This window comes from Raphanus sativus, chromosome 8, assembly GCF_000801105.2.
Source record: "Raphanus sativus cultivar WK10039 chromosome 8, ASM80110v3, whole genome shotgun sequence".
Taxonomy (NCBI): domain Eukaryota; kingdom Viridiplantae; phylum Streptophyta; class Magnoliopsida; order Brassicales; family Brassicaceae; genus Raphanus; species Raphanus sativus.
Genome location: NC_079518.1, coordinates 23598787 through 23611545, shown reverse-complemented (window position 1 = coordinate 23611545; position 12759 = coordinate 23598787). Strand labels below are relative to the sequence as shown.

General features: G+C 33.2%; 2 protein-coding genes and 2 long non-coding RNA genes across 6 annotated transcripts; 3 read left to right on the top strand and 1 right to left on the bottom strand.

The window, feature by feature from the left end:
• Nucleotides 1–2: 2 nt before the first annotated feature.
• LOC130499149 (KH domain-containing protein At2g38610-like) lies at nucleotides 3–1280 on the bottom strand. Of its 2 annotated transcripts, none has more exons than XM_056993086.1 (4): nucleotides 1046–1280; nucleotides 805–950; nucleotides 294–646; nucleotides 3–220 (listed from the first exon to the last, which is right to left on the bottom strand). In XM_056993086.1, the coding sequence occupies exons 1-3, from the start codon at nucleotides 1132–1134 to the stop codon at nucleotides 441–443; spliced, it is 441 nt and encodes a 146-aa protein (XP_056849066.1). In that variant the 5' UTR covers nucleotides 1135–1280; the 3' UTR covers nucleotides 3–220; nucleotides 294–440. The 2 variants fall into 2 exon arrangements, with proteins under 2 accessions (XP_056849066.1, XP_056849067.1); XM_056993087.1 differs by having other exon boundaries at nucleotides 70–220; nucleotides 859–950; nucleotides 1046–1275.
• Nucleotides 1281–2902: 1622 nt separating this feature from the next.
• LOC108837607 (uncharacterized) lies at nucleotides 2903–4708 on the top strand. Of its 2 annotated transcripts, none has more exons than XR_001947373.2 (3): nucleotides 2903–3379; nucleotides 3589–4088; nucleotides 4312–4708. It is a non-coding gene; the product is annotated as an uncharacterized LOC108837607 (long non-coding RNA). The 2 variants fall into 2 exon arrangements; XR_008937388.1 differs by having other exon boundaries at nucleotides 2905–3379; nucleotides 3589–3676; nucleotides 4238–4708.
• A 1044-nt stretch (nucleotides 4709–5752) lies between these two features.
• Nucleotides 5753–6533, top strand: LOC130499228 (uncharacterized). Its single transcript, XR_008938110.1, has 2 exons — nucleotides 5753–5894; nucleotides 6039–6533. It is a non-coding gene; the product is annotated as an uncharacterized LOC130499228 (long non-coding RNA).
• Nucleotides 6534–10402: 3869 nt separating this feature from the next.
• LOC130498654 (uncharacterized) lies at nucleotides 10403–10937 on the top strand. The gene is made up of 2 exons (XM_056992193.1): nucleotides 10403–10463; nucleotides 10744–10937. The coding sequence occupies exons 1-2, from the start codon at nucleotides 10403–10405 to the stop codon at nucleotides 10884–10886; spliced, it is 204 nt and encodes a 67-aa protein (XP_056848173.1). The 3' UTR covers nucleotides 10887–10937.
• Nucleotides 10938–12759: the final 1822 nt, after the last annotated feature.

Here is a 12759-nt window from a genome sequence, read left to right as displayed (position 1 = left end):
GTTTTATAATGCCTCTTGTTCTCATGGCTTGTTCTATGATGAGTGTGGAACGTTAATTTGTCTGAATCTCATTCTAAGGATTATCACGTAGCTCCTTGAGCCTATTCACCACGTTTGAGCTAGAATCTTCATAAGCTTTTAATACTACAGAACCAGGTGAAGAAACAATCACAGGAACACCTTCATCAGAACCTTCTCTGATCTTCATTTCCAATGGAATCTGCAAAGACAACCGAGAAGAATCAAGCAAGACTAAAGCAAAAAAATAAAAGCATCGGTTAGTGAGTACTGACATTAGGATAGCTATATATTGGAATCTCCAGACGCAATATCCTTTTGACAGTGTATGAGCTGGGACTTCCAGGTGCACCTTGCCAATCCATTGTCATTCCAGGTGTTCCACAATGCTCAAACAGATGCAACACAACGCAGTCACAATCTTAGACAACACAAGTACAGAGCTTAAAACAGATGATGGTAATACCTCCTGAGAGAGAAGCTCTGTTCCAAGCAGCTAAACCGGAGTTAGAGACATTAGACATAAGATTAGAAGAAGCCATTGGACTGGGACTTCTGTGTCTGAGTCTATCAAAATCGCCGCCAAATCCTCCTTGGTTAGGCATCATTCCAGATACCCTGAACATCTCTGAAACATCAATCAATGAATCTTTCAAACGAACAACAACAAGGCAACTGAAAGACACTTAAATGCTAGTACTACTAAGTAAGTATTTTGATTGATTCAATAAGACCAAAACTTAAGAAACAAATCAAATGAGACTAAAACACCATTGATTGGACTACCTGATTTGACTCCCAAAAATGAGTTCCGAATCAAGAATCTTGAAAAGGACAAACCTTGATTCAACAGGCGGCTGCATATGGGCAAGACTTGCATAAAAGGTGTAAGCTTTTGATGTTCAACGAGAAGCTCCGTCAAGTACTGAGAGCTGTTCGAGAGACAAGAAAGAACGAATCAGATCTGTTAAAAACAAAAACAAACAGGAGTGTTCTTTTCGAGAGAAGAGATCAGAGAGACATATACCTGTCGATCTCAGGAGTGCTTCTGATCTGAGGAGAAGCAGCTCTAGCAGGAGAAAAGTAAGACGAGTTGTTGTTGTATAATCCAGACATGACTCATCTTCTTCTTCTTCTTCATCTTTCTCTAGAAGCGTACACAATACAAGAGCGAGAAAGGAGAGATAGATCGTCAATGGCGAAGCCGAGGATAACGTCGGAGATCGTCTCCTATAATTGATTTCCAGTTCTGTATTTTTTTTTTAATAACTCAAAGGAGAGGGCATAGAGGTAAATTATCTCTTTAATGAATCAAAAGTGCTAATTTGAAAATAAGAACTTGGTTTAGTGCTATATGAGTCATTTGTTCTAATTATTATGTATTTTCTTTTTAATATAATTTAAGCACTCATAAATGTTTTTGAAATTTTTTCATTGAAAAGTATAAATCTTTATTAAAAGTATATAATTTTTTATTGAAAAAATTAACCACATAATAAAATTAATTTATCAGAGTTATACCAACTTAATTCATTAAGAATAAAGTTTAATTTTTCTAAACATAAATACTCATAAAGTTTAATTTTTCTAAACATAAATACTCATAAGACCTGGATGTTAGGGTACCCGTTCTGGTACGGATCGGTTCTTTCGGGTATCGGGTTTTTCGGGTTTTGAAATTAAACCTCATTCATGTATTATAAAATTTCGGGTAGGGTTCGAGTCGGGTCTTTCCGAGTCCGAGTGGATTCGGTTCTCATGCATAAGAACCTGAAAATAATCAAATAATCAAATAACCAAAGTATCTAAAACGGGTTCGGTTATTTGTACTCATAGTAACCAAAGTATCTGATTCGGTTCAAATTTTTGTATCCAAATTACTCAAAAGAAACCAAAAGTAACCAAAAATATTTATTCTATACAGTTTTTATGGGTAAACTTTTATCCAAACTATCATATTTTATCCAAAAATACTCAAAAGTACCGAAAATAACTACTATAGTTAACTTATAATATTAATTTAAAATATTAAAATAATTATAAATATAATTATAACATATATTTTTAGATATATATTCACATTTCAGATATCTTCTGATGCGGCCATCAAACCAGTAGCTGAACCGGAGGTTCCCCAAACTGTCCAAAACAACCCCTAGGCGATACCAGCGACATAGGTCCAGTCCACGGCGTATATCTCGACAACCAAAAGGAGTTTTGGAATGAAACCAATTTTAGTGGATTCTACACTCAAGAAGGAGTCCAGCCCAATTGGAATTTCCAGAAAAGCTTACCGGACCAAGGAGTTATTGATTTTACAAACTAGAGGTTTTCCAGCCCATCCAGTTGCGAGTATCAGGCTTTAGAAGTGGATTTCAGTCCAAACACGAGGCGACCTTCTCCAGAATTAATAATGGGCTTCAAGAGGGATTTGTCAGCTATTCAGGAAGTCTAGCGAATTGGTCAAGAGAAAACCAAGATACAATCAATTTCCCAAAACTGGTCAAACCGACATCAATTTGGGAAAGTTGCCAACCAATTCGATTTGGTCCGATCCAAACCTATTTGTGGAAACCAGGAGATGCTCTAGACCAAACAGAAGACAAGGAGGACGTCTTTAGATGCACCAGCCCCCAGGAGATCAGGCGGATCTCTCTCTCCAACAACTTTCCATATCCGGCTGCACACTACAAGAAATATAGGTATCGGTAGCAGTTCACGGTAACACGAATTTACGAACTGCTACTAAAAACGCAAAAAATCGGATCATAACTCTACCGTAGCATTAAATTCGAGCTACGAAAAAAATTTCATTAAACGGAAACGGAAAAATCAGTTTCGCAGCAGAAATATCATTTTGGAGGCAAAATACTTAAGGTAAAATTTTATTTTTCCGCCACTTAACAAAGAAAAGCTATTTTTTCAAAGAAAAAAGAATTCATTCATCCCTTCCCTATCTTTCTTCTCCTCCATTAACAGATGAACTTTCTCTCTCACTAGGGTTTCTTTCGACAAAACAAAGCCATTTCTCGATCAATGGAAACTCCAATCTGCGATCCCACCCCTAGTATCTCAATCTGAACATGACTACTCAAGCCGCGACACCGCCTGGTCCTCTGCTCGTTTCACGCCGTCCTCGTACTCTCCTGCTCCAGATCGTCATCTGCTATCCCTATGCCGTCATCGTTGGGCTCCAGATCCGGCGAGAGAAAGCTTTGATCCTCTCCAATGGTGGAAAGTTTTACGTATTTGCAAGACAGGTCCCTCAATTTCTGATCAGCCCGAGTTTGAAGATGGTTCTAACGATGAGTTTAAGCAAATATTTCAGAATTTTAACTTCAGGGAACTTGATTCCTTTGAGGTAAGACTCTTTTGATTCTTGAACTGGAAAGTTCTTGTCTTTATAGCTAAAAAGTCGATCTGTTTTGGTAAGCTTGTTGGGTGTGTGCTTTTTGTTCTTACATTGTGTATTATTGTATAAGAATCATTTTCTATTGTATGGTTGTGAGATTTAGTTCAACATGGTTTCTCTGTCTTTGATTGTTCTACTTGGTTTTTCCCTTTTTTCAGGGAACAAAGTTATAGATGAATCTCGTAGCATGAATGTTAAGGACAAAGTCACAAAACCCCAGATTTGGGATACTGCTGGTGAAGAAAGGTTTCTTCTCGATCTGTGTTCTTTACTGACCACTCACTCTGCTTTCTTTCTCAGCAATCTCCTGCGTGTAGGATAAGAAAGTAGTTTCTTTTGTTGCAGCCAAGTTGAAAATTGTAATCTTTTCTGTTGGGTTAAAATTTTGGATTTGGGTGCTTAGTATATCTCATAAGTTGCCTTTTCTTTAGTTCTTTCGCTCTGTTTCAATAGCTAACTTTGGTGTTTCCTTATATGAAGTGGTATGGGTCCTGATTTCCAGAGTCAGTTCATAGATATTCGATGCCCATCGTTTGCCTCTCGCGTTTGAGTACTTTAATGAGGAGTTGTCTGGTGGGCAAAGTTGCACACGAGTGCTTATTGAACTTAGTGGAACTAGTCAAGAAACTATCAAATGATCTAGATAAGAAATTACCACGTATGTTTATTTCTTCTTTCTTCAAGAGTGCATTCTCATACACAATACTTGTTTCTGTTTGGTGAGTTACTTGCATCAGAGGGCTTGTCTTATGTCTGAGTCGCCTTGTGCTGTAACTAGAATGTATTGAAACTGCAGTTGAATCACAGGTCGTTTTAAGAAACCTAGTTGCACTCTGTTTCTTGCAGTTTCATATATCTTACAAAGATCTTAACTTGCTCAGGTTGGAGGAACCATAGTTCGAGTTGGAGGTATGGCAAAAGGCTCCTTGATTATTCATCCAAACATGGCAACTACGCTATGTGTGCCGGTACGAGGAAGGATCGGTACTTTTTGCCGGTGCGTGGAGGCTTGTTGCGGTGAAGAAAGAAGATACGGCTTAGCGTTGATGTTGAGGTCGTGAGGGTTTGGGAAGTGTGTTTATAGACACTGTTAATGTTGCATTTAGTAACCAGGTAGTTAGTGAATGTAGTGGTCGCCTTGGAGATTCAGGGGAAACCCGACTGCCATTGATTTTCATAATGGCATTAGTAATTTTATATGTTGAAGCACTCCTGGTTACTAATTTGACAGATTCTGTTTAAAATGGTCAATGAAATTTTATTTTAGTTATTTACTTACTGATAGTAATTAACTATAAAATCCAAAGATAACACAAAAGTAATATCATAAAAAAAAACGAAAATCCAACACTAGTTATAAATCTAACAAAAACAATATTTTTTTTTACTTCATGTTCTAACCCCTAAACATGCCCTAAACCCTAAATTTATCCTTTAACTCCAAACTTTATTTTCTAAACATTAAAAAATTGTCTACATAAAATATAAATAAAAACACGATTTGTGATTTTTTTAACTTTTAAATTTTATAAATTTATAATTAATTGTTTAAATCTTAATTATTAGATTTAAATCCAAAACACAAAGTATGTTTTAAATCTTTGACTCTAATTTTTCACACTATAACCTATAATCTTAAAATAAAACTCAAAGTTCGATTTTAATCTTCATCTATAACTTACAAAGCATAAACCTTAAAATCTTCAATCAAAATATATACCCTAAGCCCTAATTTCAAATATAAACCATATCTAATAAATTAAAATGTATATACCCTAAAGGCCTAAACCTTACATATATACTTCAAATTACATATCTCAAAGCATTAAACCATATTACATATTTCAGATATATTTTAAAAATTTAAACTTAAACTCCAAATACATTTTAAACTTCAAGCCATATACTTAATTTTAAATCTTTAACTCTAAACTATAAAACTAAACCACAAACCTCATATTAAACTATATCATAAAACATTAGAATTTTAATTTTTAATATTTTACTCAATCACACAATATGTCAAAATCTTGATAGAAAATTTAGATTTCAAATTTTAAATTAAAATATCAGATTATTTATAGTTTTAGATAATTTATATAATAACTATAAATAAATAAAAAGATAATTAGTGTTGTTTTTTGTGAGCCATTGATGAAATTAGATCAAAGGCCAAAAATAACTCTTTTATCAATCCCCGTCCTTCTTTTCTATTGGTCAGGCGTGGATAACCATTTTAGCCGTTAGATGGTATCGAATCCAACGTCTGATATTAATTTATTTTTTCATTTATTTTTTAATTATTTTCGCAGATCTGCGCGTTAGAGACGAGAGAGAGAGAGAGAGAGAGAGAGAGAGAGAGAGAGAAGAGATGGAGATGGTCGATCGAGAGAGAGATCTGATTTCTAGGGTTTTGCCGATTGATTCCTTGTCTGCTTTCGGTCCTATCAACAAGCGATTTAGGGTTTGTTCTTCCTCTTATTTTTCCAATTAGCTAAGTTTCTTTCGTTTCTCGTTTCTCTAACTGTATCTGGTAAGAATTATTAAGTTTCGCTCGTTTTTTATCAAAGTTTCATTCTTTTTATGCTCGTGTTCATGGGTATTGCAGAACAGACAGTGGATGATTTACAAGGCTTCAAGGCTTAGTTTCAATTTCTTCTGTCCAGAGCTCCTACAGGTACCTCTCTGTCTCCCCTTTATTTTCTCTCTCTCTCTCTCTCTGAATCAGATATTTTTTTTCTTGGTAATGGTGGTGGTCGTGACAGAGCTTGTGGTCATGACCATAGAAGGCGTTCGTGAGCAGTGGAGTCGTTTCTGAGAAAATGCGGTGGTCATGAGCATAGGCGGCAGCGGCGGTCGCGAGCAGAGGAGGCGGAGAAGAAGACGCCCCGGAGATGGAGGCGGAGAACACGCACCGGAGATGGAGGCGGCTTGGTTTGATTATTAGGTTTTCTGGTTTTGGTTAATTTGGTTTAGTTTTCTGGTTGTATGTTTAGATTAGTAAACCAAGTCTGGTTTAATTTTTCTTGTTGGTTTAATATTGTAAAACCAGTTTTGTTTGTATACTGATTTTATTTATAATAAATATTTATTTTAATTATAATTAATATTCGATTTAATTTTCAGCTATTTAATTTTTAACAAATTAATTTAATTAATTTCTTCAGTTAAATAACTAATTCAATTAATAATTTTTTATTTTTTTTTAGTTATAGCATTATATCTCTGTCATAATAAATTATTTTATAGCACTAAATAGAAGCCATAAAAATGTATATAATAGCAAAAATGAGATGCTACAAAAATGTATTAATGTAACAAAAATAAAATGCTATAATATCTGTGTTTATTATAGCACACAGAAAACGCTACGATATAGGGGGAGTCTACCATAGCTGCGGCTGTCATAGCGTAAGTGTTTTCGCTACGAAAACGATATGGTAGCGTTTTTACGGTGCTACTAATACTGATATTTCTTGTAGTGGCACCACATGTATTCAAGGAAACTCTTCTCCACTTAATGAGCAAGGACCAACGGCTCTATTCCTTTAAACCAGAAGAAACACAGGCCCTTATGAGATTACTCAGCAGACAGAGACTCATATTTCGTGGATATTTCACCAGGATATCAAGATACAAGATCAGTCTTCTCCAAAGACAACAAATCAGCCTAACGGCTAGTTTTCAAGGAGCCATCAATTTCTTTGCTTCCAAGTTTATTATTTCGATTTTTATTTCTTTCCTTATGTCCTTTTATGACTGTTAGAGTCTGCTTATGTCGAGCCTATAAAGCTCTAGTATTTTCTTCATTGTAAAACAACCATCTTTGAAAGTAATATGAATTATTCAGTTTTCTAATTTTCTTAAAACTATTGTTCTAAGTCTTTTGAGATTGTGAGAAGTAGCTCCAGAGCACCTTGACTTATCAAGACTCCTTTCCATAGTTTCTGGTAGCGTCGTCAATCCATCCTTCCTTCCATCCCATTCATTTGCCAAGCTTGAGAGAGTTACACGACCAGCAAGCAAAGCACCATCTCAATCCACTTCAATCATCAACTGATTAGGCTGAGAGAGACTTCAGTCTAGCAGCCTAATTCTATCCTATCCTTTGTTTATTTATCTTGTTTTATTCTTATTATCATCAGCATCTCATTCATATTTCATTTGTTTCTGTTTTGCTTTATAAAGACTCATAAAACTTATAAAAATCTATCTTCTTTGTTTTCAGGTTGAACCTCAGCTCATCAATTTATATAGTCTGATTTCCAGGCTGTATCATCTTCGGATACTCATTCGGTTCTCGGTTTGGGTCGGGTTCGGGACCGGTTCGGATATAGCAATTTAGAACTCATTCGGATATTTACCATGGGTCTGATGGGGGTTCGGGACCCTGATTTTTGGGTCGGTTTCGGGTTGGTTCTTCGAGTCCGGAAATTGTGCTCAGGCCTATACTCTTGTAATATGAAACACGATAAAAAAGATAAAAAGCTTAAATCTTTTATAAAAAACAAATATATGAAAATATGACATTTACTAAATATTTGTCAATTTAAAAAAATAAAGGAAAATAAATCCGCGCTTTTAAAGCGCGGATCAAAATCTAGTAATAATTTATTTAATTTTCATACATTCTTGTAGTGATATAGTATTAAATGATAGGTATATTTTAAATGACTGTCTAAGGATAGTTAATTTAAAAATAAAAAATCACACATACAAAGTTATAACTTCTAATTTAATACATAAATTAACAAAAGAAACTATATAGGAATTTCCTATTAGTTCATACAAAAATTGAAATAAAAAATGGTTAAAGCTTCACACAAGTCTTCTTCCAATGTCGTTCGAGAAAGAAGAAGACATTCGAGCATACACTTCTCATGGTACGCAGGTCTTCGTTTACAAGATCCCGCCGCTAACCACATCTGTCGGATACAAGTGCACTGAATGGCTTCAGTCCGATAAGATATGTTCTCGTAGACTCCACATTGTATCATACATACAGACTCATATCTGTCGGATACAAGGTCCGCTTCGAGATCCGGTTAGAAGATTCGAACTCCGACGATCTTTTTTTTTTTGTCATCAAACATACAGACTCATATTAACTCCGATGATCTATTTGCGGCTTGTTTAGTGGATCCCATCAGGAGAGAGAACTCTGTCAAGCTGTCTTTGGATTTATTTTAGGTATTTCGTTCTAAGCATCGACGATGGGTGAAGGAAGTATGCATTTATCGAGTTTATGGTTCGAGGAGAGGAACAAAGCGTTTGATTTCAGTGTGGCCTTTTGTCGGATCATGAGAAGTACACGAGAAGGGAGAAAGAGAGGGAGACTTGGAAGAGGAGTGGAAGAGACGATCACATTGATATACAATCATAGATTGAAGGTAAGATCAATGTGTAAGACCTGATCACTTGGAGAAACCAAAGTGATACAATGCTTGAAAACTGATTCATTCAGATGTGTGTTATAGCATTGTTGGCATTGCGTTTTCTCTCTCTCTCTCTCTCTCTCTCTCTCTCTCTCTCTCTCTCTCTCTCTCTCTCTCTCTCTCTCTCTCTCTCTCTCTCTTTTGTTCGTAGGCATAAGATGTAGTCTTTATGGTTTGTGATGAGATTAGAATGAGTAAACGTCACCACTTTAAGTTACACATCTCTTATTAGTATCTCATCAATACACTATTTCACAAACGAAAGAATGTCACTGTTATTTTTCTTTCTTCAGCCTTGCGGCCCAACGGCTCCGGCCTTACGTTGTCCATAGACTTTATGGCCCAACATCACACTATTGCGTTGTTTGAACCAAAAGATAAATCTCAACGGCTCTTAGGCTTCCTCTTCTTCAGCAATAACTAAAAAAAAGAAATTTTTTTTATGGGATGAATTTTATGACTAAAACAAATTTATACCAAAAATATTTGTATAACTAAACGAAATATTATATAAAACAATTATTGTATTATTGAAGTGAAAAATACAAAATCATTTTCTGCTACATTGGAAATGGAAAATATAACGCCAACCCCTAGCGCTGTCTAGCCATTCACAATTGGCTAAATATAGAAAGCCTAACACTTTTGACCTTTTTTCTGCCGTTAGTTAGTTACGCCTTCTTTTATCTCAAATGAAAAATTGACACATTCTTAAGAAAAATACCAAAATAGCATAAACTCAATGCTAATATGAAATTGGCATCATCTAACAGTCGATCCAAAATATCCAAAATGCCTCAAATCGTATGGCTAAACACAATCTTCATATATCTATTAAATTCACTTATGTGTGATTTTTCTTATGTGTCATTCATATATGAAGTATTGTCAAAATGCATAAAGAAAATATAACGCCAACTCCTAGGGCTGTCTAGCCATTAAAAATTGGCTAAATATAGAAAGCCTAACAATTTTGACTTTTTTCTGCCGTTAGTTAGTTACGCCTTATTTTAACTTGAACGAATAATGCTAATATGAAATTGGCATCGTCTAACGGTTGATCCAAAATGCCTCAAATCGTAAGGCTAAACACAATCTTCATATATCTACTAAATTTGCTTATGTGTTACTTTTCTTATGTGTCATTCATAAACGAAGTATTGTCAAAATGCATATATAAATAACTGATTGTTTTTATATTTATCTTCAAAATTATATTTCTACTCACCAATTTGTTAATCTTTTTGTTTTTTTCTAAATATATATTATATAAATTCTGAATCTGTGAATTAATCGAATTTGATTGTTTATATATATCGATAAATATTTTAAATAAAGTTAAAAATACTGAAATAAACTTTTTATTTATTAAATACGTAAAAACTAATATTGTGTTTTTTTGTCAAACTAGATCCTTTTATATCGGATTTTGAAAAGATACATAGCTTAAATTAGATAGGTTTCAATATGTGATTCATCTATAAATGTTCTTCTCTGTCTTTCTAATTTCTAAAACACTATCATTTCATTAGCAAAGATGAAAAACACGTTTAAACCTTTGCTTATTGGTTTTGTTATGCTCACAATTCTTCTGTTCGGTTTGTGTTTACATTTACAACTTTATTGATATATTATATAATCGCTCCAAAATAAATTTTATTTGATGCTGTATAAAATTGAATGTACAATTCTATAATATTGAGTTTAATGATTTTTAAAGAATAATCAATGATCTAGAACGAAGATCTTTAAACGTTTAGTTTTTTTCTTCTTCTATAAGTATGCATAAAACTCTCTAATTATATGTTTTACAAAAAATCATTTTTGTATATTTTAAATATGAAAACTAATATTATATTTTAATTATTGTAATAATAGGAGAAACGGTGATTGCTCAGAAAGGAAAACCATGTCATTCAGAATTGCCGGACAAAACATGTGAAACCAAGCGCTGCAAAGCTCACTGTGCCAAAGAGCATAAGAAAATACTGCTGAATCTTAGCGGGTGCCTTAAAAAGTAAACGGAGAAGTGTTTGCCGATGTCAATATTTTTGCCCTCCCTAATTTTTTTATCTACACTAGAACTCAAATAATATTTATAAGAATACTACAACTTTGTCAAAGAAATGAATAAAACTTTTAATAATTTTTTGCTGGTGTTTTTGGCGTAGTAAGGTGTATTATGTAACTAACAAATAATTAATATTGTGTATTCCCTTTATATTTTTTGTACAATTGCTTGAATTCACATAAAATATATTCGAATAAATTGTTCATTTCATCTAATATTGAAATGAAAATGGTAAAAACTTAATTTACTTACAGCTTAGCAATCTCACAGTCAAAAATAAAATTTCTCATTTGAGTTTTTTTTCTTTTAAGATATTATAAAATTTCTTATTTGAGTTTTTTTTTTCTTTTAAGATATTTAATATTTTGTTTTCAACTAAGTTTGATAGTAAAACATCAGTTAAATAAAAAGAGGGAGTATAATAACATTACAAAAGGTTACAGTCTCGATCCACGACAAACGTCAAATCTCCTTCAACAACAGGATCAGAACCGACCAAATCAACAGGAGTGCATCAGGTTGGGCAGCTTTCTGATCACACGTGAAATATAAGGTTTGGATCCGTCCGACTTCATCTTCTTGTTATTTTGAGAGCAAGAGGCATTAGAGGCAGCTACACCAGATATCAATGGCAATATGAGTTTATATATATATATATATATATATATATAATATATATATATATATATATATATAAATCTAGAGACTGACCCGTCCTATGGATGGATGAGTTAACAATAAAAATATTTTATAAAATATTTGAAAATTTATTTGAAATTGAAAATAATAAATCTATTTTTATCGTAAGATTTAATTGTAATATTTATTAAATTTTGTTGGTTTGAGTTGAAAGAAAGTATTTTTAGTGAACATAAAATTATTAAAGGAGAAACAAAGAAAGTAATGAATAATATTGTTTTCTTTTGATTTTTATTTCACTTTAATATAGGTGAAGAAAATATAAAGTAAAATATCTGATACATTTTTTCTACTAATAATAGCATGAGGTTAAGTACCAGCTATCATTCCGGAGATTGCCGATCTGTCCTGCTTGTCTCTGTTATCTACATAGTGGGAACTTTTGATCTCTGAGTCCATATTAGGTGATGTCTAACTCAAGAAAAGATAAAAGTTTAAAACTTTGATATTATTACATTTATTAATTTTCTTAATATAATTAAATAATCCTTCTCCAAAATGATTCAGTTGAAAATATAATGTAATGTGATAAAGTTATAAAAATTATTAAAGTACTATATAAATAGTTTCAATAATATCACAGATAATAATTTATATTTTTTATTTAACAACAAACAATGTTTTATAATATATGTATGTTTCAGTTTATATTAGATTTTCAATTTAAAATGAAAATTTCTTTAATTTTAGTATTTTATTAACTATGTTTTCTAAATTATTTGAGCATTTGTTGAACTTTGTTTTATTAGCAGAAGGATGAACAACTCAACTGCTGAATATATACAAACATGTACACCCATATTTGAAGGTAACACCAACTCTGTTCAGTATCCTTTTATCCGTAGAGTTACCTATCAATGAGGTATTTCCAAATATTACTTGGCCGTGATCTTTTTTTTTACTTGGCCGTGATCTAATTTCCTTTATTCTGACCGTAATTCTCTCCTAAAATACCCTACATGTACATTGTTTCCTGGGTTATGATTTGCAGAGGTTTTTCATAAATATCTTGTCCAGGAAGATAACTCGTTAAATGGACATTCAAGGGAACGGGGGTCCAAACTTACATCCAAGTTCTCTAATCCTAAAATCCTTTTGCCGTCTATAACAACTTTCCCATGAAG

Excerpts from the sequence above, each read along its gene's own strand:
- LOC130499149 (XM_056993086.1), bottom strand. The coding sequence starts at position 1,134 with ATGTCTGGATTATACAACAACAACTCGTCTTACTTTTCTCCTGCTAGA. Across the intron at positions 951-1,045 it reads AGCACTCCTGAGATCGACAG|CTCTCAGTACTTGACGGAGC; the intron begins GTATATGTCTCT and ends TCTCTCGAACAG. Across the intron at positions 647-804 it reads ATTTTTGGGAGTCAAATCAG|AGATGTTCAGGGTATCTGGA; the intron begins GTAGTCCAATCA and ends TTGATGTTTCAG.
- LOC130498654 (XM_056992193.1), top strand. The coding sequence starts at position 10,403 with ATGAAAAACACGTTTAAACCTTTGCTTATTGGTTTTGTTATGCTCACA. Across the intron at positions 10,464-10,743 it reads GCTCACAATTCTTCTGTTCG|GAGAAACGGTGATTGCTCAG; the intron begins GTTTGTGTTTAC and ends TTGTAATAATAG.